At 41.7% G+C, this 24,146-nt stretch overlaps 1 protein-coding gene across 1 annotated transcript; it reads right to left on the bottom strand.

Moving 5' to 3' along the window:
* Positions 1 to 2,705: 2,705 nt before the first annotated feature.
* On the bottom strand, positions 2,706 to 23,380 carry LOC124015276 (VPS10 domain-containing receptor SorCS1-like). Its single transcript, XM_046330398.1, has 7 exons — positions 23,259 to 23,380; positions 10,283 to 10,455; positions 9,959 to 10,048; positions 9,429 to 9,604; positions 5,382 to 5,528; positions 4,131 to 4,203; positions 2,706 to 3,573 (listed from the first exon to the last, which is right to left on the bottom strand). The coding sequence occupies exons 4-7, from the start codon at positions 9,468 to 9,470 to the stop codon at positions 3,500 to 3,502; spliced, it is 336 nt and encodes a 111-aa protein (XP_046186354.1). The 5' UTR covers positions 9,471 to 9,604; positions 9,959 to 10,048; positions 10,283 to 10,455; positions 23,259 to 23,380; the 3' UTR covers positions 2,706 to 3,499.
* Between the last annotated feature and the right edge of the window lie 766 nt (positions 23,381 to 24,146).

The raw sequence follows: 24,146 nt of genomic DNA, 5'->3' as shown, positions 1-24,146 counted from the left end.
GGTCTAGAGGATGCTCTTACGTTCCCATGCCCTAATAACAGTCAACATAAATCTATTTTGCAACAATAAAAAGTGCATATACTGTATACCTATCTTCGGGATAGGGGGCAGCATTTTCAATTTGGGATAAATAGCGTGCCCAAATTCAACTTCCTGCTATATATCCCCAGAATATAAGATATGCATATTATTAGTAGATTTGGCTAGAAAACACTCTGAAGTTTTTAAAACTGTTTGAATCATGTCTGTGATTATAACAGAATGTATGTAGCAGGCAAAACCCAGAGGACAAACCATTCAGATGTTTTTTTTTAAGTCTGTCTATTCAATGAGTTTTCATTGGGAAACCAGATTTCTGAGGGACTTGTTTGCAGTTCCTACCGCGTTCACTGGATGTCACCAGTCTTTAGAAATTGGTTGAGGTTATTCCTTTGTGTAATGAAGAAGTACGGCCATCTTGAATGAATGTCACGTTATGTGTACTGTTTGAGAGAGGCGCATGACTCGAAAAGTAGCGTCAGTTCTTTGTCTTCCTGTATTGAACACAGTCCCGTCTTCAATTTGATCGATTATTAACGTTTAAAAAAGTTGTATTACAAAAGTAGTTTGAAATGTTTTGGCAAAGTGTACAGGTAACTTTCGAGATATTTTGTAGTGACGTTGTGCAAATTGGAAGCTATGTTTTTCTGGATCAAACACGCCAAATAAATGGACATGTTGGATATATATCGACGGAATTAAATCGAACAAAAGGACCATTTGTGATGTTTATGGGACATATTGGGGTGCCAACAAAAGAAGCTCGTCAAAGGTAAGGCATGATTTATATTTTATTTCTGCGTTTTTTGTCACGCCTGCAGGGTTGAAATATGCTCTGTTTACGGTTGTGCTATCATCAGATAATAGCATCTTATGCTTTCACCGAAAAGCCTTTTTGAAATCTGACATGTTGGCTGGATTCACATAGAGTGTAGCTTTAATTTGGTATCTTACATGTGTGATTTAATGAAAGTTTGATTTGTATAGTATTTTCTTTACATTTTGCACTCTGCATTTGCCCTGGCTATTGGCCAAGTGGGACGCAAGCACCCTGCCTATCCCAGAGAGGTTTTAACAAATGGCAAAATAATTGATGATCAGATATTTCAGTTGTAACTGGTTCTGTTGCACACATTTTTTTTACAGTTGATAGGCAACTTTAGCAATATCCCTGTATAGATTAATGCAGTGTTTTTATTACAATGGATATCTTTTCACCCCTACCCTTGTCCACAATGGTCTGTGAATCCACAACCTTCTGGCTACTTTGTCATGTAAAGCTTACAAAACGAAGAACAGTTTCTACAACTACTCTGTATTGTCCGAGAAGTGAAGTTAAACAGACTTCATGTTTGAATTATTATTTTGTGGGAGACACAGTAAAAAAAAAAAATTCTGTAGGGAGGGCAATCCATTTTAATTTCAGAGGTCTGCTTTTCTCCAGGTATCGCTCATTATGAATAAAGTTTAGTCCCTAACTACCATGTAAATACATTGGTATTAGGTCATTGGGACACGTATTGATGAATTGGACTGACTTCCTTTTGAAGAGGTCTTAAAACCTGTTATGGCTGCAATCCAGATACCGGGATCGATATGACAACTACCAGTGAAAATAGAGGGCGGTAAAATTCAAACCACAGAAATCTCATAATTACAATTCCTAAAACATACGTGTCTTATGTAATTTTAATTATATTTTCGTTGTTATTCCCACCAAAGTGTCCAATTTCAAATAGTCTTTTCAGCGAAAGCACTACAAACAATTATGTTAGGTCTCCACCAAACCACAATAAACACAGCCATTTTCTAGCAAAATATAGCCTTCACAAAAACCAGAAATAAAGATAAAATTAATCACTAACCTTGAATTATCTTCATCAGATGACACTCATAGGACTTCATGTTACACAATACATGCATGTTTTATTTGATAAAGTTAATATATAAAAGATCTGAGTTTACATTGGCGCGTTAGATTCACTAGTTCCAAAAACATCAAGTGATTTTGCATAGCCACATCATTCAACAGAAATACTCATCATAAATGTAGATGATAATATAGTTATACACATGGAATTATAGATATACCTCTCTTTAATGCAACCGCTGTGTCAGATTTTTTTTAAACTGGTCAGCATTATATCGGACAAAAACTTCAAAAAGTGATATTACCGGTCGAAGAAACATTTCAAACTAAGTACAGAATCAATCATTAGGATGCTTTTAACAGATAGCTTCAATAAAGTTCCAACCGGAGTATTCCTTCTCGTCTTCGTGAGCCATGGAACGCATGTGACTACCATGAGGAAAAAGTGGGATCACAAAATGGCTTGCTTGATGGACAGCTGATATATTCTGCTTTCATTCACTCCCATAACAACAAAGAAGCCTTATTATAACTTCTATTGATGGTTGACATCTAGTGGAACCCCTAGGCAGTGCAACATCATTCATATCTCAAGGGGATTTCATTGGGGACATACAAGCTCAGATTTCTGACTTTCCTGTTTTGATTTCAACTCAGGATTTTGCCTGCCAATATGAGTTCTGTTATACTCACAGGCATCATTCAAACAGTTTTAGAAACTTCAGAGTGATTTCCATCAAATACTAATAATAATATGCAAATATTAGCAACTATGACTGAGGAGCAGGCCGTTTGATATGGGCACCTTTTCATCCAAGCTACTCAATACTGCCCCCGCAGCCATAAAAAGTTAACTTGTTGTGAAGGTGCCACGTCTAATACTCTCCTTCTGTACATTTCCTGTTGAAAATGGACTTGTAGTCTATCTTGATAAGCTGCCACTTGGAACTATGGCTGAAGTGTCCGAAAAACATTGAGAAACCAAAGTTAGATTACCTCATAACAAAACAACAAAAAACATTTCTCCATTGCAACTGCATGGTTACACAATTTAATATAACTCTACAAGGGTTGCCAGCGACTCAAGTTTTCACCAATTACCTCAAGTCTATGAGTAATGGAACCTTCCTCATTAAAAATGTCATTCCAAAGCTAACAGACTGACAACCCTTATGAATCTCCAATTTAGAAGTCTGTTAAAGACGGGACATTAGCATTCATTGAATTGAAATTCCTCCCCCCACACCCTATATTCTTTACTTCCCATCGCCTTATTTCTTCTGTCCAAGAGGAACAGGGTCCTCAAGTGAACAAGAAGGAGACACAAATTACATCATCCCTACTTTTCACCAAAGGGAACAGAGTCCCAAAAGAATGGACGACAGAAAGATTAAACACGTCATACCTTCTCCACGAATCACCCCCCCACAAAAATAACAACAGTGTCCCAAATGAATGGAGGACAAAATAACATCATCCCCCCCATCTCTAGATCACTCATCACTACTCATGTCATCCCTCCATTCCTCCATCGTCCCTACTCACATCATGATCTGGTTCCCTGACCCGGTATTTTTTGTTATACAGTGACTAAGGCCTCTCCTTTATACAGAAACCAGACGTTGTGCTCCTCCTCCAATTTGACAGCTCACACTCAATGTTCCCTGTGGTAGAAATACAATAAAGCGTGAGTTTTGAGCCGCATCATGTTTGTCAGGTTCACCAACTGATCTATGCACCAGCGGACTTGTGTGTGTGTGTGTGTGAGGGCGAGTGATGAACTGGGCCGAAGCAGAGGCTTGTGTCGAGATACCCAAACACAAACACACACACAAACATAGTCTGCTGTGTCCTCAGTCTGCACTGGCCTACTTAAATAAACCCGGTGACTTTGCATCACCAAAACGTCTGTGAGTAAGTACAACATCAGAAGTGCTATAGTGGGTCTCTGGACAGATTCGGTACATTTATACAGGCTCACAGTGGCTTAGTGATCTCACATATCCAGTAAGGGATTAGAGGATAAGAGGAGGGGACAAACTATTGTTTTGGTGACAGAACAAATATTGTTTGAGGACAGAGATCAAGAAAGCAGATTCATGGATGTAGGACTTTTTTTATTGCTAAAATGTCATTCTATTCAGCCAAATGAATTTTCACATACGTGGACAATAAAGTAATCTAATCTAATCTATCAAATGTTCATTCTGTATTCTCTCACCTGTGGCCACTATTATTCCCGGTGCTGAGGCCTTGGTTGATATGCTGCCTGACAGACAGGGGTTTTCAGACTTCTGCAGTTGGAGACGGAGCGAACGGAAAGGATGAGGGGTGAGAAATGACAGACAGTCCATTATATTTGACGAAGCCATTATACACTGGTCAATCAAATCACCAATGGTACATAGAACACTATACGGTTGATCTTTAAAGGTGCACAAAATAAATGCTTTTTATTTCAAGAGAAGGTCCTTAAGATAAGGAAAAGAAAAGCCGCTATGCTGTCTTCATCTCAGAAAGCCTGAAGATACACGCAAATAGAGTCCTTTTGATTCTGAAGTCTTCTAGTGAGTTACATTTACACCAAATGCTAACAACAATGCTAACATAGGCAGTTAACTATACAACAAAACATGAATAAAACTAAAACAACTAAGCCAATTCCTGCAGGCTCCCTCCGAAATACCATGCTGCACCTCCATAGGTTGTCGTAATCGTCGTTATCAGTCATTAATACAGAGCCTGGGGGAGGATTTTAAAATAAAATCATCAAGTCAAGTCTCAGCGGCAAGCCGACAACAGAAGACAATTGTATCTGTGCACAGAGCCCCCCCCAAAGAAATTCCGCTTTAATCTTTTCCAATTGATAGCCTGACATTGCTGTAAGGACACCAAGGGCAATGGGATTTGACAGGGCAATCAAAAATAATCTTTAAATCGAATGTCACATGAATACATAATTGTATTCAACCTGTAGCCCACTCAGCGTACAGCGTGCAGCCCCCATAATTGCCTTAGTAGGCTTTTAAGCAGTATGAACTCTTACTGTTAATCTCTCAAAGTTATAGTCATCCTTTACAGTCACGTCACATGGGATAAAAGGAAAGATAGGGCACCTAAATTAATAACAACTGTAAATAGCAAGGAGTCTGTACACAATTTGTCTTCATATCATAGTTCAAATGTGATTACGTAAAGTAATTCCCTTTCTGTTAAGATGAGTAAGCAAACTTCCTTGAGTCTGTGATGTAACACGACTGTTATCATTTATGAATATAACTTGAATGGAACTGAACACATATTCCTGGATTAAAATGAACTTTCAATTGAGATTATCTACTGAGTATGCTTATTTAACTCTTGGACTAGACTTAATCTGGGTCTGGGAAAGCCCCTCAGAGTTCAGGCAGTCTTAGATCATGATTGATTACCACAGCGATGAGTCTTCCCTGTTAGCTTCAGAATAACTTACCTGAAAACAGTGGGTGTTGTTGCCAGCCAGGCCTGTCGCCGGGGCCTGCAGGAACCTCCAATCACGGCCCTTGTTGTAGGTGATGTAGATCTTCACTTGGTTGTCTAGCCTCCTGTCAGCGACCAGCATGCCTTTGATACCTGCTACCTAGGGAGAAATAGAGAAGAAATTATAAAACAGACACTAAAATTAGACAATCCAAGCACCAGAACAGATGATTGATTTTTTCAAACACTAAACAGTACCCAAAATGCCCCGACAGACATAGCCGTGGGAAATAGGGGTGCTGAGGGTGCTATATATACACCGTATAAAAGAGAACATTTGATTTTTTTCACAAATAAATCACAGACAGTTTCACCAACAAAGCACCCCGACACAATCACACCTCCTCCCTGTTTCACGGTGTGAACCACACGTGGAGATCATCTCCACATGTACCTACACTGCATCTCACAAAGACACAACGGTTGCAGCCAAAAACCTCAAATTTGGACTGATCAGACCAAATGACAGATTTCCAACAGTCTAATGTCCATTGCTTGTGTTCCTTGGCCCAAGCAATGCTCCTCTTCTTATTGGACCATGAAGGCCTGATTTACACAGTCTCAGACAGTTTTTTCTCTTTGCTTATTTGAGCTGTTCTCGCCATAATATGGCCTTGGTATTTTACTAAATAGGGCTATCTTCTGTATACCACCCCAAACTGACTGACTCAAATTCATTAACAAGGAAAGAAATTCCACAAATAAATGTAACAAATCTGTTACTTGAAATGGATTCCAGGTGCCTACCTCATGAACCTGGTTGAGAGAATGCCAAGAGTGTGCCAAGCTGTCATCAAGGCAAAGGCTGGCTACTTTGAAGAATCTCAAATATAAATTGATTTGTGTCACGTTCACTGTCTTCAAACTCCCTGTCATAAATGAGCCAAGGCGCAGCGTGCATGTAATTCCACATCTTTAATAAAGTGAAACCTTCACAAACAACAGGTAAACAGAACGTGACGCACAAAAACACACAGGAAATAAATAATTACCCACAAACACAGGTGGGAAAATGGCTGGCCAAGTATGATTCCCAATCAGAGACAATGATAGACAGCTGCCTCTGATTGGCAAACATGCCCTGCCAACAAAGAAACAGACAAACTAGAATGCCCACCCAAATCACACCCTGACCTAACCAAATAGAGAAATAAAAAGGCTCTCTAAGGTCAGGGCGTGACAAGTTGTTGAACACTTTTTGGTTACTACATGATTCCACATGTTTATATCATATTTGTGATGTCTTCACTATTATTCCACAATGTAAAAAATAGTAAAAATATAGAAAAACCCTTGAATGAATAGGTGTGTCCAAACTTTTGACTGGTACTGTATGTGTGGCTGATTTTTCCTGGAATGGAAAACTCAACCCCATTAGAAGGCAAGGTCAATGCCAATAAATACACAGCCATTCTGAGGGATAAACTTCAACCTATGGTGAAGCAGTTCAACCTGATGGCAATGCTCCCATCGACAGGGCACGATTGGTCACTCAATGGTTTGATGATCATGAAAATTATGTAATCTGTATGCCATGGCCGTCTCAGTCACCAGATCTCAACGCAATTAAACACTTATGGGACATTCTGGAGCGGCCACCACCCTCAACAAAACACCAAATAATGGAATTTATTGTGGAATAATGGTGTCCCATCCCTCAAATAGAGTTCCACACACACTAGGTGAATCTATGCTAAGGCGCATTGAAGCTGTTCTGGCTCGTGGTGGCCCAGCGCCCTATTAACTTCTTGGATATAGGGGGCGCTATTTTAATTTTTGGATGAAAAACGTTCCCATTTTAAACAAGATATTTAGTCATGAAAAGATGCTCGACTATGCATATAATTGACAGCTTTGGAAAGAAAACACTCTGACGTTTCCAAAACTGCAAGGATATTGTTTGTGACTGCCACAGAACTGATGTTACAGAAAAAAACAGATACAAATCCAATCAGGAAGTGCCGCATTTTTTGAAACCGCCTCATGCTAATGACTTCTTGGCTGTGAAGGAGCTAGGAGTCAGCTTAGGTTTTCCACGTATTCCCCAAGGTGTCTGCAGCATTGTGACGTATTTGTAGGTATATCATTGGAAGATTGACCATAAGAGACTACATCTACCAGGTGGTCGCTTGGTGTCCTCCTTCGCAATTATTGCGTAATCTCCAGCTGCAGTATTTTTCCGTTTGCTTCTGATGAGAAGCCAAGTGCCACCACTGATAGATTATCGAATAGATATGTGAAAAACACCTTGAGGATTGATTCTAAACAACGATTGCCATGTTTCTGTCGATATTATGGAGCTAATTTGGAAAAAAGTTTGGCGTTGTAAGTGACTGCATTTTCCGGTCATTTTCTTAGCCAAACGTGATGAAGAAAAACGGAGCTATTTCGTCCACACAAATACTATTTTTGGAAAAAATGAACATTTGCTATCTAACTAAGAGTCTCGTCATTGAAAACATCCGAAGTTCTTCAAAGGTAAATAATTTTATTTGAATGCTTTTCTTGTTTTTGTGAAAATGTTGCGTGCTGAATGCTAGGCTTAATGCTATGCTAGGCTATCAATACTCTTACACAAATGCTTGTCTAGCTTTGGTTGAAAAGCATATTTTGAAAATCTGAGATGACAGTGTTGTTAACAAAAGGCTAAGCTTGTGTTTGAATATATTTATTTCATTTCATTTGCGATTTTCATGAACAGGAAACGTTGCGTTATGGTAATTAGCTTGAGGCTATGATTACGCTCCCGGGTACGGGATTGCTCAACACTAGAGGTTAAGACGCTTTGTGTTGGTGTTTTCTTTATTTTGGCAATTACCTGTATGCGTGCGTGTGGAAACATCTACGTAGGCAAAACAACAATGTCCAGTGCTCTAGTAATATTAAATATATAGACTGATGTATGCATGTGTATCCATCTATATAGACAAAGCAAACAACACAAAAACTTTCATCACAGTAGCACTAGTATGATAAATGACCACTGAGAAACCAGACTTCCCTCGGTACATGCACTTAGTCTCCCGCAGGAGAGCCTTTTAAAATAATTCAATATGCATTAATGAAGCTTTCTGCAATTAATATGGATACACTGCTGAATAAGAAAATCAGAGGCTCCGAATAGGGGGGAAATGGGGGGAGGGTTTAAGAGTGTTGGCAGAGAGCTAACACACACACACACCGCTAAGCTAACAGAAAGGAGCATCATCATCATCATGACCATTACATTACCTAAATCATCTAGCTAACCCTCCCTCCCTCCATTTCCTCCTCCCTCCCTCCTACCACTCACTCATTCAAAAGCTATTCATAGCTTTGAGTAACTAGGGAATCAGGTAGTTAATCATTGGGTTGTCATTGATTTTTGTAGGCCTACCACTCTGAGTATTAACTGTGTTAGGCAAGTTAGGATGTTCTGTAATATTTAGTGTTGAAGTTCATACCTCTGGGGATTGAATGAAAAACCTAACACTAAATGTCTAAGATTAGAGATAGAGAAAAACATTTAGATTGAAGGAAAGATTATCCAGATTGATCTTTCAGCGATACATACAGCATAACTTCAGTTTACAATAGTTTGTGATTAGGACATGCATAAATACCCAAAGGGTTAAATTAGTTAACACAACATCAATCTGAATGGAATACTGGATTGCCATCATTTCAACCAGTTTTACAGACTGGGTGTCACCATCAATTTCAATACTAAGCCCGTTTTGTAAACCATTAACACACATGTTAGAAGGAGCAGCAGCAGTAGTAAAAACATTGTTCATGACTTCTGACTCTGAATATCAGACCCATATCTCACTCCTCTACCTGCCAGTGTCTGGGTGATAAACTGGAGATTCATTCTGAGAAAGAAGGGAAAAAAGGAGAGGGGACCATCTGCAATGATTGTTAATGTTATGACATAAGGAATAACAAGGCTATTTCCAGTCTGTTGGTGTCGGTGGTAGGTGTCATCCCATGTGCACACACACACACTATGAACACCTACCTCATACAGGTCCAGCATCTGGGTAGTCTTGACATTCTCCATGGCCAGAGTGTCGGAGAGGTACAGGTTGTGTGGGTCCTTCTGGTTCCACTCTGGCACTGCAGCGATGATGTATCTTATGGGTTGGGGTTGTAAACAAGCTAACGAGTACGTGTTGGGCGTCACAAGATCAGGTCCTGTGTGCATATTGAATGTTTAACACTATAGCTGCCAATGTTCTCTACACAATATGTAGTGTATTTTAACAGCAGCAATAGAAGAGTGAGACTACACACCATGAGACTACACACCATTGTGTAGTAATGCTACTAATTACTTCAAATCAAATGACATTTTATGTCACATGCGCCATATACAACAGGTGTAGACTTTACCGTGAAATTCTTACTTACGGGATCTTTCCCAACAAATCAGAGTTAAAAAGTATAACAAATGTACTAAATACTAAAAAGTACTCAATCTGAATAATTGATCTCCTGCATGTATGTCCAGAGGCATGTGTTTATCACTGTAAAATGAATGTTGCTTACCTTAGGCAGAGAATATTTGGGCAGTTTGAGTTTGAGGAATGGATCCCTCTGCTAGGACACATAGTAGCTGGCCTGTCCTGCTGTAGTTACCTGGAACACATTGAGCCAAGACACTGAGTATTCCCTTTGTGTTCACTTGTATCATTTGTCCATGCTGCACATCTGTGACTCACTGTTGTCAACATGAATTAACTTCTTGGATTCATCTGAAACCTTCAGAAATGTATCAATCATTACTCACCTTGCATCCTTCAAACAAGTGAACATGCATGACATTATTTATGATGTAAAGATATAGACCGAGTGCACAAAACATAGGAATACCTTCCTTATATTGAGTTGCGTCCCCCTTTGCCCTCAGGATAGCCTCAATCCGTCAACAATGTGTTGAAATCATTCCACAGGGATGCTGGCCCATGCTGACTCCAATGCTTCCCACAGTTGTGTCAAATTGGATGTCCTTTGGGTGGGGAACCATTCTTGATACACACAGGAAACTGTTGAACGTGACAAAACCAGCAGTGTTGCAGTTCTTGACACACACAAACCGATGTGCCTGGCATCTACTACCATGCAATGTTCAAAGGCACTTACAGTAAATGTTTTGTCAATGTCATGGAAAGATGTATGTTCTGTGCATACTTCATCAGAGAGGAACATTGATGCATAAGGAATTTAAATGGCTATTTTCAGATGTTTCTATTGAGAAAATAACAATCAAATCTCCTGGCTTGCATACAGACGGCGAAGCAGTGCAGACGTGGTTTGTCGTCCTCTCATTTACTTTTTGTATTTTTCATATCTTTTCTATTTTTAAATTAAATATACCTTCCGGTAACCCGCCTCACTAAATGTGACACGGATCGACTATTTACTTTAGACCTTATAGCCAGAACCTCCATCAGCTGCTAGCCATCAGAAGCTAACAAGCAAATTAGCTACTAGCTATTTAGCCATTGTTAGCCACTGCAAAGTGGCCTTTTCTTCTGCAGAGGCTCCGAGTGACCCAGCCCCGAAGCTAGCCCTGAGCCAGGCACACCTCCCGGCCTACTCTGTGATCACCCGGCTACCCAGCCGATGCCTCCCGGACACGGCTAGAATCCACTACTCCACCAGATACTTGCCGTAAGCTCTGCACCTTTGCAGCGGATAATCGCCCTTGCCCCAAAGCTACCACCAGTTAGCCACGAGCCAGGCGCATCTCCCGGCAAGCAAACGAAATGATTACTACAACTACAATACCTCTTTCGCCATTTGGCCCGCCCCTTTGTCGACACGACGACCTGTCGTACAAACACGACTGGTTCGCAGACGTAATTCCAACCCTCAACCGGCCTATGCCGGACGTCAGAGCAGATGCTTCTGCTTACCCCGAACTGCTAACTTTATGCGCGGTGTCACCTACGTGCTAGAGTAGTAACGACTACGCCACAGCTTCCCTGCTCCATGTATTGCTGTTCATTGGACCCTATGATCACTTGGCTACATAGCTGATGCCTGCTGGACTGTTCATTTGTCACGGTACTCCATTTAGTTTATTTTCTTTTGTTTATCTGTCGGCCCTAGCCCCGAACTCAGGCCCTGTGTGTAGTTAACCGACACTCTCTGCCCATTCATCGCCATTTTACCTGTTGTTGTTGTCTTAGCTGATGTTGTCTTACCTGTTGTTGTCTTAGCTAGCTCTCCTAATCAACACCTGTGATTGCTTTATGCTTAATTTTATATCTCTCTCAAAAGTCATTATGCCTTGTATACTGTTGTTAAGGACAGTTATGTTTTAGTTTACAGTGGAGCCCCTAGTCCCATTCTACATGCCTCAGATTCCTCCTTTGTCCCACCCCCAACACATGCGGTGACCTCACCCAGTATAACCAGCATGTCCAGAGATGCAACCTCTCTCATCATCACTCAGTGCCTGGGCTTACCTCCACTGTACCCGCACCCCACCATACTCGTCTGCACATTATGCCCTGAATCTATTCTACCACGCCCAGAAATCTGCTCCTATTATTCTCTGTCCCAAAATGCACCAGACAACCAGTTTTGCTAGCCTTTAGCTGTACCCTCATCCTACTCCTCGGGTGATGTGGAGGTTAACCCAGGCCCTGCCTGTCCCCAGGCACTCTCATTTGTTGACTTCTGTAATCGAAAAAGCCTTGGTTTCATGCATATTAACATCAGAAGCCTCCTCCCTAAGTTTGTTTTACTCACTGCTTTAGCACACTCTACCAACCCTGATGACCTTGCCGTGTCTGAATTCTGGCTTACGAAGGCCACCAAAAATGTGGAGATTTCCCTAACCAACTACAACATTTTCCATCAAGATAGAACTGCCAAAGGGGGAGGAGTTGCAATCTACAGCAGAGATAGCTTACAAAGTACTGTCATACTTTCCAGGTTTATTCCCAAACAGTTCTAATTTTAAAAATGAATCTCTCCAGAAATAAGTCACTCACTATTGCCGACTGTTATATACCCCCCTCAGCTCCCAGCTGTGCCCTGGACACCATATGTGAATTGATCTTCACAGTTCGTTCTGTTAGGTGACCTAAACTGGTATATGCTTATCACCCCGGCAGTCCTACAATCTAAGCTAGATGCCCTCAATCTCACACAAATCATCAAGCAAGCCACCAGGTACAACCCTAAATCCGTAAACATGGGAACCATCATAGATATTATCCTGACCAACATGCCCTCCAAATACACCTCTGCTGTTTTCCAATCAGGATCTCAGCGATCACTGCCTCATTGCCTGCATCTGCTTTTGGTCCGGGTTCAAACCACCACTCCTCATCACTGTCAAAAACTCCCTAAAACAGCAGGCCTTTCTAATCGACCTGGCCCGGGTATCCTGGAAGGATATTGACCTCATCCCATCAGTAGAGGATGCCTGGTCATTCTTTAAAAAGTAATTTCCTCACCCTCTTAAATAAGCCTGCCCCTTTCAAAAAATGCAGAACTAAGAACAGATATAGCCCTTGGTTCACTCCAGACCTGACTGCCCTCGACCAGCTCAAAAACATCCTGTGGCGGACTGCAAAAGCATCGAATAGTCCCATGATATGCAACTGTTCAGGGAAGTCAGGAACCAATACACAGTCAGTCAGTAAAGCAAAGGCTAGATTTTTCAAACAGAAATTTGCATCCTGTAGCTCTAACTCCAAAAAGTTTTGGGACACTGTAAATCCACGGAGAACAAGAGCACCTCCTTTTTTCTTTTTTCTATTTTGTTATTGACTGTACGCTTGTTTAATCCAAGTGTAACTCTGTGTTATTGTTTGTGTCTCACTGCTTTGCTTTATCTTGGCCAGGTCGCAGATGTAAATGAGAACTTGTTCTCAACCAGCTTGCTTACGTGGTTAAATAAAGGTAAAATAAAATAAAAAATGCAGCAGAAACTGCTCCTCTCACGTCGTCTTCTGTTGTCGACGCCCTTTGTGGTTTGAAGGTAGACGTGGGCAAATCAAATAAAATGTTACTTGTCACATGCGCGGAATACAACAGTGTAATGAACACGAGGGGAGACAGAGAACTGGTTTAAAGCGCAGGATGCAGCAGGTGTTAATTGCAAGGGACAACAGGAGGAGGCAGGTAGCTGGGTCCAGGGGCTGGCAGAAGGTCATACACAGGTGGTCAAAAGGCAACAGTACAGGCAGGGAAAATGCTAGTAATGCTTTTTGGGAGATCAGGCAATAGGTAGATAACAGGCAAAAAGGCAAAAAGGCAAAAAGGCGTCATTAGTGAGGCAGGCAATAACTATCATACATCGGAGGAGTAAATCACAGGAAAACCAGAGCTCTGAAAGACGTGTGAAACAAACAAACGATACCTCACAGTGATGGGGTGCAAAGAACTGAACTAAATAGTGTGATAGTGACATACAGGTGTGTGAACAGGTTATTAGAATTCAGGTGATTGGAATCTGGAGAGTGAGCTGCGTTCAGGGCATCTAGGTGTTTGAGAGTGTGAGCTGGAAAGTGGGCTGGAAAGTGAGCTGCGTTCAGGGGGTGTGAGTTGAAAGCAGACGTTACAAACAGGTGTAGACCTTACAGTGAAATGCTTACTTAAAAGCCCTCAAAAAAATATGTGTTGAGCAACAATAAAATAACAGTAGCGAGGCTATATTGTAACGGCGTTCTTCGTTTGTAGAAAGAGAGTCGGACCGAAATGCAGCGTAGTGGTTACTCATGTCTTTAATGAACAAAGATCGTGATACATGAAATAACTTATACATATACAAAAACAACAAACGGAACGTGAAACCTATTACAGCCTATCTGGTGAAACTACACAGAGACAGGAACAATCACCCATGAAATCCAAAGCGAAACCAGGCTACCTAAATACTGTTCCCAATCAGAGACAACGAGAATCACCTGACTCTGATTGAGAACCGCCTCAGGCAGCCAAGCCCATACAACACCCCTACTCAGCCGCAATCCCAATAATACAAAAACCCCAATACGAAATACAACAACATAAACCCATGTCACACCCTGGCCTGACCAAATATATAACGAAAACACAAAATACAATGACCAAGGCGTGACATATATACAGGGGGTACCGGTACAAAGTCAATGTGCGAGGGCATAGGTTAATCCAGGTATTGAGGTAATATGAACAAGTTGGTCGAGGTAAAGTGACTATGCATTGATAATAAACAGAGAGTAGCGGGGTGGGGCGGGGGGGGGCTCAATTTAAATAGTCTGGTTAGCCATTTGATTAGCTGTTCAGGAGTCTTATGGCTCCGGTACAGCTTGCCATGCAGTTGCAGAGAGAACAGTCTATGAGAGTCTTTGGCAATTTTTAAGTCCTTCCTCTGACACCACCTGGTAAAGAGGTCCTGGATGGCAGGAAGCTTGGCCCCAGTGATAAACTTGGCCTTACGCACTACTCTCCATACCAGGCGGTGATGCAACAAGTCAGGACGCTCTCAATGGTGCAGCTGTATAACTTTTTGAGGATCTGAGGACCCATGCCAAATCGTTTCAGTCTCCTCAGCGTGGTAGATGTGTTGTTACCTACCCTTACCATCTGGGGGCTTCAGGAAGTCAAGGATCCAGATGTAGAGGGAGATATTTAGTCCCAGGGCCCTTAGCTTAGTGATGAGCTTTGAGGGCACTACCGTGTTAAACGCTGAGCTGTAGTTAATGAATAGCATTCCCACATAGGTGTTCCTTTTGTCTAGGTGGGAAATGGCAGTGTGGAGTGCAATAGAGATTGCTTCATCTCTGGATCTGTTTGGGCGGTATGCAAAGTTGCTGGAATAATGGTGTTGATGTGAGCCATGACCAACCTTTCAAAGCACTTAATGGCTACAGACGTGAGTGCTACGGGTCAATAGTCATTTAGAGTAGGTTACATTGGTGTTTATGGGTACAGGGACTATGGTGGTCTGCTTGAAACATGTTGTTAATACAGACTCGGTCAGGGACAAGTTGAAAATTTCCGTGAAGACACTTGCCAGTTGGTCAGCACACGCTTGGAGTTTCACGCCCTGGTAATCCATCTGGCCCTGCGGCCTTGTGAATGTTGACCTGTTTAAAGGTCTTATTCACATTGGCTACTCTCCGGAACAGCTGGTGCTCTCATGCATGCTTCAGTGATGCTTGCCTCGAAGAGCACATAGTCAATTAGCTCGTCTGATAGGCTCATGTCACTGGGCAGCTCACGGCTGTGTTTCCCTTTGTAGTCAGTAATAGTCTTCAAGCCGGTGTAGTAGGATTCAATCTTAGTCCTGTATTGACGCGAGTCCTGATGGTTCTTCAGAGGGCATAGAGGGATTTCTTAGAAGTGTCAGGGTTAGAGTCCCGCTCTTTGAAAGAGGCATCTCTACCCTTTAGATCAGTGCATACTTCCTGCTTTAGTTTTTGCTTGTAAGCAGGAATCAGGAGGATAGAGTTATGGTCAGATTTATCAAATGGAGGGTGAGGGTAAGCTTTGTACACATCTCTGTGTGTGGAGTAACGTTTTTTTTTTCTTCTGGCTGCACATGTAACATACTGGTAAAGAAAATAGGTAAAACTGATGTAAATTTCCATGCATTAAAGTCCCCGGCCACTAGGATTGCCACCTCTGCTTATGGCCGTATACAGCTCGTTGAGTGCGGTCTTAGTGCCAGCATCGGTTTGCGGTGGTAAATATCCAGCTACTAAAAATAGAGATCAAAACTCTCTTGGTAAATATTGTGGTCTGCAGCTTATCATGATATACTCTACCTCAGGTGACAGACTCCTTACCAAACCCTCCTCTAATCCGGATGACGCGGGGACAATTGTGCGCGGCCTAATGGGACTCCCGATCAAGGCCGGTTGTGATACAGCCCGGGATCCAACCAGGGTCTGTAGTGACACCTCTAGCACTGAGATGCAGTGCCTTAGACCTCTGCGCCGCTCGGGAGCCTCTACTGATGGTACAGGTGGATTACCAACTCGCTGTCGGATCCTTACAAGGGACCCCGACCTAAGTCCCCGATATCTCTGTCTCTTCTACAAGCGAATGACGGGGATCAGGGACGGGGAAATCAGGGCCCTGATTTCGAGCTCTCGGTCATAAAAGAAATCTTTGTCCCAGTATGTAATTGCTTGTCCTGATTCCCGGGACCACCCTCGTAGAATTATGCACACATGGTCATAAGAGACGCTAAATGGCAGAAATATTATGTACAAAATACGTTTCAAATAACCTGAAAAAACCCCACACAATAGCACAATTGGTTAGGAGCCCGTAAAATGGCATTCATCTCCTCCGGCGCCATTACTTCTAACCATCTCATAGAAAATAATGAGGCTATTGATTTTTTTCTATCAAAATAAATCTTTAACTTTGTCAAGCAATGCTCAGTGACCTGTTTTAGGAAAGTCATCCTATATCACACCAGCGACTCGGCAAGCAAACACTATATAGTCCAAACAACACGAGAAAGGAAGAAAGTGCTAGAAACCTGTAATTAGAGCACAGGCTTCGGAGGCTATCAGGACAGAAGAACATTTTTGGCCAACAAAAGTGTGATTGTCCTAGCGTCAGTATCATGACACTAGGCGAGAACCAAATGTAGACACAGGAGGCAGATGGTTGGAGTTTAAGATGTTTAATAAATCCAAAGGGAATAGGCAAGAGAACGGTCATGGACAGGCAAAAGGTAATCCAGGAGGTACAGAGTGGCAGGCAGGCTCAAGGTCAGGGCAGGCAGAATGGTCAGGCAGGCGGGTAAAGAGTCCAGAACAGGCAAGGGCCAAAACCAAGAGGACTAGAAAAAGGAGGAAAGGCAAAACAGGAAAAACTGAAAAAAACTGCTGGTAGGCTTGGAAATACAAGATGAACTGGCACAGAGAGACAGGAAACACAGGGATAAATACACTGGGGAAAACAAGCGACACCTTGAGGGGGTGGAGACAATAACAAGGACAGCTGAAACAGATCAGGGTGTGAGAGTCAGCACAAAGGAGCCATTTATTTAATCCACTTACTCTTTCGTAATTCCATTAATCGAGATTGTATCCACTAAACAAGTTGCTGGCTTTCTGGGTTGAAAGTGGGACAGGCGAAATAGGCTCATTGTTATATGATAGAACAAATTAGGCTTCATAGTGTGCTTCTAAGTGCACTTCAATTGGAGGGAGAGGACGTGAGAGGAGAGGGAAATAAATAATTTGGGAGGAAAGAGCATTGGGCACAGTGAGCACTCACCAGAAACAGTCCCCACATGCAACTGAACTGTTTTGAACTGAAACATGTTTCATTAACCCTTTTCACAGAATCTGTCCAGCTGTGACGCAACATGAGAAAACATTATAGGTTTCCTGAATTGAAGATGCGGTTGGAGGTTTAGGTTGAGTGGTTGTGGGTTTAGTTAGGGAGATGTATAAGTGTGGTCAGACATGGTTGAGGGATCTGGTAGACCACAGATCTATATTTCAGACCATTATGCTGGCAGAATGAAGCCAATCATGTGTAGGGCCAGGAGTTTTTCTGAACATGTGACCTGACTATGAAGAAGTCTTGGCCCTGAGTAGGCTATAACTAAACTACATGCCAGATTTTTTTAAGGCATCATGTGTAGGGCTAGGCGTTCATCCTGAACCCCTGACATAGGCTACTAAGAGCCTAGAGTTTTCCTGGTGAAGCCACTTGCTCAAGAGAGAACTCTTCGCTCTAATGGAAATGTTTGGACAAGGAGCTTTACCTGACCATGTGACCTGAGTTGGACAAACATGTGGGCCTAATTCATGTTCTAATAGAAATATATCCATATCTTTCCACTTCAAATACTAGGTAGGCTTTTGGAGTTACATTTGGATGGAAAAGTTATCTATACTGGACTGGATTGGTGGGATATTTATTCAAATTTTCCTGTTTGCTTTTAAATTTGTGCATCCTAATTTGCACAATGTCAAAGTAAATAATATTCAGGTAGCGGGAGGGAAATTAAAACATGATCCCAAAATTGCACCAGCATTACTTAGAATTCAGCACATTATCATTTCAGATTCCTCTCTCTCGCACAAATTATGATTAACATGACATACTAGGAGACTGGTGTGGAAAAATATAAAACTCCCTAGGTTTCACATCTGAATCACGATAGAGTCCAAATGCAGACTCTCAAATGAAGGTTCAAATAAAAGTTTTGCATATTTTACATGTCATGCGAGGTGCATTTTCTTCATACAGAATGTGTCATTGTTTTTTTGACAATGTAAATTATGGAAAAAGTATAAATAAAATACACATGCAGCATAGCAACGATTCAAGGTTCAGAGGTGAGAATTACTATTACATAATTACCAATACATATTCATATTCAGATTGCAAAATTAATAATTAAAAAACTTTTGTCAATCAATGGACCCCATATCTATTCTAATCAAGAACATGCTGCCGTTAATACAATGTGTCAAAACAAGAATGAATCATAAATATTCATATTTTTTCATGAATTACAGTTGGATAGCTCTATCATGCCATTTCCTCACACCTGATCAACTAGTTGTTGCATGTGGTGCTATAAAATATGTAAACTCCCTCCCAGTCCTAGCCAAAGCAAGTTGTGCATAATACATAACACATGCCCATATCATTCAAGGCTAATGATGCGCATCCTATGCAATGCATCATGGTCTACATAAAGTGCCTTGCAAAAGTATTCACCCCCTTGGTTTTTCTTATTTTGTTGCATTACAACCTGTCATTTAAATTAATTTTTATTTGGATTTCAAAAAATTCAAGATGGAAAAGTAGTGCGTGCATATATATTCACCCCCTTTGCTATGAAACTGGTGCAACTAATTACCTTCAGAAGTCACATAATTAATTAAATAAAGTCCACCTGGCAATAATCTGAGTATACATACACCTATTATGAAAGGCCCCAAAGTCTGCCACACCACTAAGCAAGGGGCATCACAAGGCAAGCAGCACCACGAAAACCAAGGAGCTCTCCAAACCGTTCTGTGACAAAGTTGTGGAGAAGTACAGATCGGGGGTTGGGTTATAAAATGTATTTCCAAAACTTTGAACATCCCACGGAGACTGGGACAGAGGTTCACCTTCCAGCAGGACAATGACCCTAAGCATACTGCTAAAGCAACACTCGAGTGGTTTAAGGGGAAACATTTAACAGTCTTGGAATTGCCTAGTCAAAGCCCAGACCTCAATCCAATTAAGAATCTTTGGTATGACTTAAAGATTGCTGTATACCAGCGGAACCCATCCAACTTGAAGGAGCTGGAGCAGTTTTTGTTATGCAGGTGAGTGAGGACCCAAAAGCGACTTAACAGAAACAGCGTTTATTAATGTCCAAACAGGGAAAACATAAATCCTCAATCTTTACAGGAGATGTCCAAACAGGGAAAACATAAATCCTCTATCTTTACAGGAGTGTCCCCCTTCTTGGTAGTAGAGGAGAATTGCAGGACTAGCGGCAACAGACTGCAGGTCCCTTCGGGTAGGCGTGGGCCGTAGAGGACAGAGACACCTGCTCACACGCAGCATCTGATGAAGAGGCAGACAACGACAGGACGGAACAAGGGCAAAGCAAACAAGAATCCGACAAGGACAGAAGCAGAAACAGAGAGAGAAATAGAGACTTAATCAGAGGCAAAAGAGGGGACAGGTGTGAGAGAGAGAACGAGGTCGTTAGGAGAATGAGGAACAGCTGGGAGCAGGAACGGAACGATAGAGAGAGAGAGATAGAGAGAGAGAAAGTAACCTAATACGACCAGCAGGGGGAAACGAAGAGAAGAGAAAGCACAGGGACAAGACATGACAATACAATACATGACAGTTTTGCCTTGAAGAATGGGAAAAAAATCTCAGTGGCTAGATGTGCCAAGCTTATAGAGACATACCCATAGAGACTTGCATCAGTAATTGCTGCAAAAGGTGGCTCTGCAAAGTATTGAGTTTGGGAGGGTGAATAATTATGCACACTCAAGTTTTCAGTTTTTTTGCCTTATTTCTTGTTTGTTTCGCATCTTCAAAGTGGTAGGCATGTTGTGTAAATCAAATGATATAAACCCCCTCAAAAAATATTTGAAATCCTGATTGTTAGGCAACAAAATAGGAAAAATGCCAAGGGGGTGAATACTTTTGCAAGGCACTTTACAATATGATACAATCTATTCTTCTCAGACATAACATGTATAAACATATAGTCATCTTGGACCACCAGTGAGCTAATGTCAATGTTTCAGGGAAGGGGTCGTTTTTTTGGGGCTCTGAGCACATTAGAGCCCGGCATGTTACATACTGTATACCTGCAAGGCAAGGAGATAGAGATTATTGGATATCTGGATTCAGCCAGCTGCAGATTCAGCCAGCTGTGAGGATGCCTGGAAACCGAGGCTATATGTCTGTATGAATTGAACTTGAGGGCACTTTTGTATGGTTTATTCCTTGAAAGACTCTCGCTCTCTTCTATCGTTTGAAGGCTGATAATTGGACTGATATTATGGGTGCCTTTCTCTGCTGTGTGTGTGTGTGTGTGTGTGTGTGTGTGTGTGTGTGTGTGTGTGTGTGTGTGTGTGTGTGTGTGTGTGTGTGTGTGTGTGTGTGTGTGTGTGTGTGTGTGTGTGTGTGTGTGTGTGTGTGTGTGTGTGTGTGTGTGTGTGTGTGTAATGCTATTCATTTCCATGAGGGCTGTGTCACTCCATGTTAACCAGATCTGACTCCTTGTCTAGACCCGTTACAGACCTGGATTAAAGAAGTCGAGGAGAGAAGGAGGGATGAAGAGGCAGAGGGGGAAGGAGGGGTAAAGTAATGAAAAGAATGGAAGAGGAGGAGTGGAGACAGAGAAGAGGAGGAGGAAAGAAGAGGAGAGGAGGAGGGAAGAACAGGATGGGAGAAGATTGGGTGAAGTGAAGGAGGAAAATAGAGGAGAGGAGAAGAGAAGAGAAGGAGGGAAGAAGAGGAGAGAAGAAGGAGAGGAGGAGGGAAGAAGAGGAGAGAAGAGAAGGAGGGATGAATAGGAGAGGAGGAGGGAAGAAGAGAGGAGGAGGAGGGAAGAAGAGGAGAGGAGGAGGGTAGAGAAGGAGGGAAGAAGACAATAAACAAAGGGAGATGTGTCTCAGCAGAGGTATTCCACTCCAGATATAGACGTCTCATTTCAGCGATGTCTCAACAGTGATGGCATTAAAATAGCAATGGCTTTACATGTGAGGACGTTCTCCCCAGAGCTGTGTCACAAAATGTCAAATTACCTTAGCAACCCCCACAGCAACAGCCAGACACCGTGGGTTTGTTATTCTACCAAAAAGTGGTATCTGTCACAAAATCATAATTACGTAGCAAGCTAAATATGGAAATTCTTAAGTCAGGCACTGTACAATGGTAAGACTGTGCCACATAATTCAAGATAGTCACTGTACTGTATATAACTCTATTATATCTGTCACAGTTCAAGGTAAGACCCAGATGCAGGCAACGTCAAATTAACAACAGTTTCTTAATCCAACAGGCAAAAGACAGGTAAAGGGCAGGCAGGGGTCAGTAATCCCGATAGGTGCGGCAAAGGTACAGGACGGCAGGCAGGCTCAGGGTCAGGGCAGGCAGAAAATGTCAAAATCGGGATAAATTGAAAACAGGAACAATCAAGAGACAGGAACAGAGGGGAAAACGCTAGTAGGCTTGACAAAGCAAAACAAATTGGCAACATACATACAGAGAACACTGGTATAAATACACAGGGCATAATGGGGAAGATGGGTGACACTTGGAGGGGGTTGAGACAATCACAAAGACAGAATAAACAGATAAGGGTGTGACAATATCATTTTATTGGGTGTAGTGGATAACCTTGGAGAGATATGGCCTTCCTACGGTGTGATGTATGTCATTCCTGGTGCTGCGAGACTGAAAACCTAATTGTCTGTAAGCATGGCTTGAGGGGCCCGGAGCACTAAGAGCCAGAGTTTAAAGTCCTTGAAGGGGTTGGATCAAGCACATTTTTAAGGATATGTGATGAAATGTAGACACCGGATTTATGCAAGTTTCTGTGGACATAGCTGGCAGCAGCTCGACACACACACACACACACACACACACACACACACACACACACACACACACACACACACACACACACACACACACACACACACACACACACACACACACACACACACACACACACACACACACACACACACACACACACACACACCATCCCCTCTATCGCTAGGAAGGAAAGCAGTTAGGCAGAACAAATTCAGAGCTACATTTGTGATGAGTGTGCACTTTCTCAGAATGGGGAAGGCCACTGCGGTTGGCTGTTGGGGGATGAGGGCAGACGTGATTGGATGAGAGGCAACAGGAACTTCCTGGGTGGTCTATTACTCATGCCACCGGGCACAACTTGTTATACTGTATCTTCCTATTTTATGTATATACAGTATGCTTGGATAACCCCCAATGAAAAAGTAATGATTGTTTAGATAGGTGCAATTGCCATGATATCTGAGAAATGAACCCGAATGTAATATCTGCGAGGCAGAATGTGAAATGGTGACACTGTGGATGTAGATTAATCTCAGTCCAATCATACCAACAGTGGAAATGAGCAGTATGGTACACAACATTTCCCACCAGCAACACTAGTCATTCAGATAATGTGTTGAAACGTATTATCAATGTACTTCACAGACTCTTGCATTGCAGAAAGCAAAAAAACACATTGTTCCACACACTGCTAGTGATGCTCCAAAACAGATTGTGAGGAGAGTCTGAGTAAACAAAGGAAAAGATCAGGACAACAGAGAGGATGATGAGAAGAAAGAAAGAAAAGCGTATGACTCACCAGTAGAACCTCTTCACATGCTCATGAACAAGCGGCTATTTACTCCCAAAGTCCAGGTAGAACTGTGAAGAAGAACATAAAAAAGAGAGAGAAAAGAGAGACAGCTAACAAATCAGTGTACTTATCACAAGACAGGAAGTAAAGTGACTGTTGGCTTGAGACATGGCAGGATATTGCTAGTGAAGAGCGTACCCGTGAGCAATATAGCGTGACACTCTCCTATTTTTAAATTAGCACTAAGAATAGATAAAACACTTCATGTCCAAAATGTTTGTTGAAAAATAGGTTCAACATCATCATTTGCTTTTCATGGAACAGCAAGACATTATGTGGATTTCTATTGACAAAATTAAGTGGTGTGCATAGATATGAAATTATGCATAAAACAAAAGGAAAACATTTTTTTCCAACCCCTATATATCAGAGAGAGTCTACAAATCCAGAATGCAACTGTCGTGACTTGATTTACATTAAACTGATGACTGTTATTTATTTAATCCACTAACTATGTTTAATTGTTACCTGATCAAATTAACCATGTAACAATTAACTCATAATGAATTTGGGGCATCATGGAAGAAGTTGTTTAATGAGCTACCATCTCCCGAATTAAAATCTATAAGATATATAATCGATAACAGTAACTTATTAACTTTTTATGGGCAGGTGGGTCCCACCTAGCCAACATCTGGTGAAATTGCAGAGCATAAAATTCAAACTATAGAATTATAAATATTTAACTTTCATAAAATCACAAGTGTAATACATCAAAATAAAGCTTAACTTCTTGTTAATTCAGCCGTTGTGTCTGATTTCATAAAGGTTTTACGGCGAAAAGGCAAACCATGTGATTATCTGAGGACAGCGCCCCACATTCAAACACATGAA

The sequence above is a fragment of the Oncorhynchus gorbuscha genome, linkage group LG26 (assembly GCF_021184085.1).
Source record: "Oncorhynchus gorbuscha isolate QuinsamMale2020 ecotype Even-year linkage group LG26, OgorEven_v1.0, whole genome shotgun sequence".
In the NCBI taxonomy this organism is placed as follows: Eukaryota; Metazoa; Chordata; class Actinopteri; order Salmoniformes; family Salmonidae; genus Oncorhynchus; species Oncorhynchus gorbuscha.
Note: the sequence above shows the minus strand (reverse complement) of the source record. Positions and strands in the feature narration are given on the sequence as shown.

Bases quoted from the DNA above. Each gene is read 5' to 3' on its own strand.
- LOC124015276 (XM_046330398.1), bottom strand. From the start codon at position 9,470: ATGGAGAATGTCAAGACTACCCAGATGCTGGACCTGTATGAG. The intron at 5,529-9,428 runs GTAGGTGTTCAT...ATTTCTCCCTAG, and splicing joins AGATGCTGGACCTGTATGAG to GTAGCAGGTATCAAAGGCAT. The intron at 4,204-5,381 runs GTAAGTTATTCT...CTCCAACTGCAG, and splicing joins ACAACACCCACTGTTTTCAG to AAGTCTGAAAACCCCTGTCT.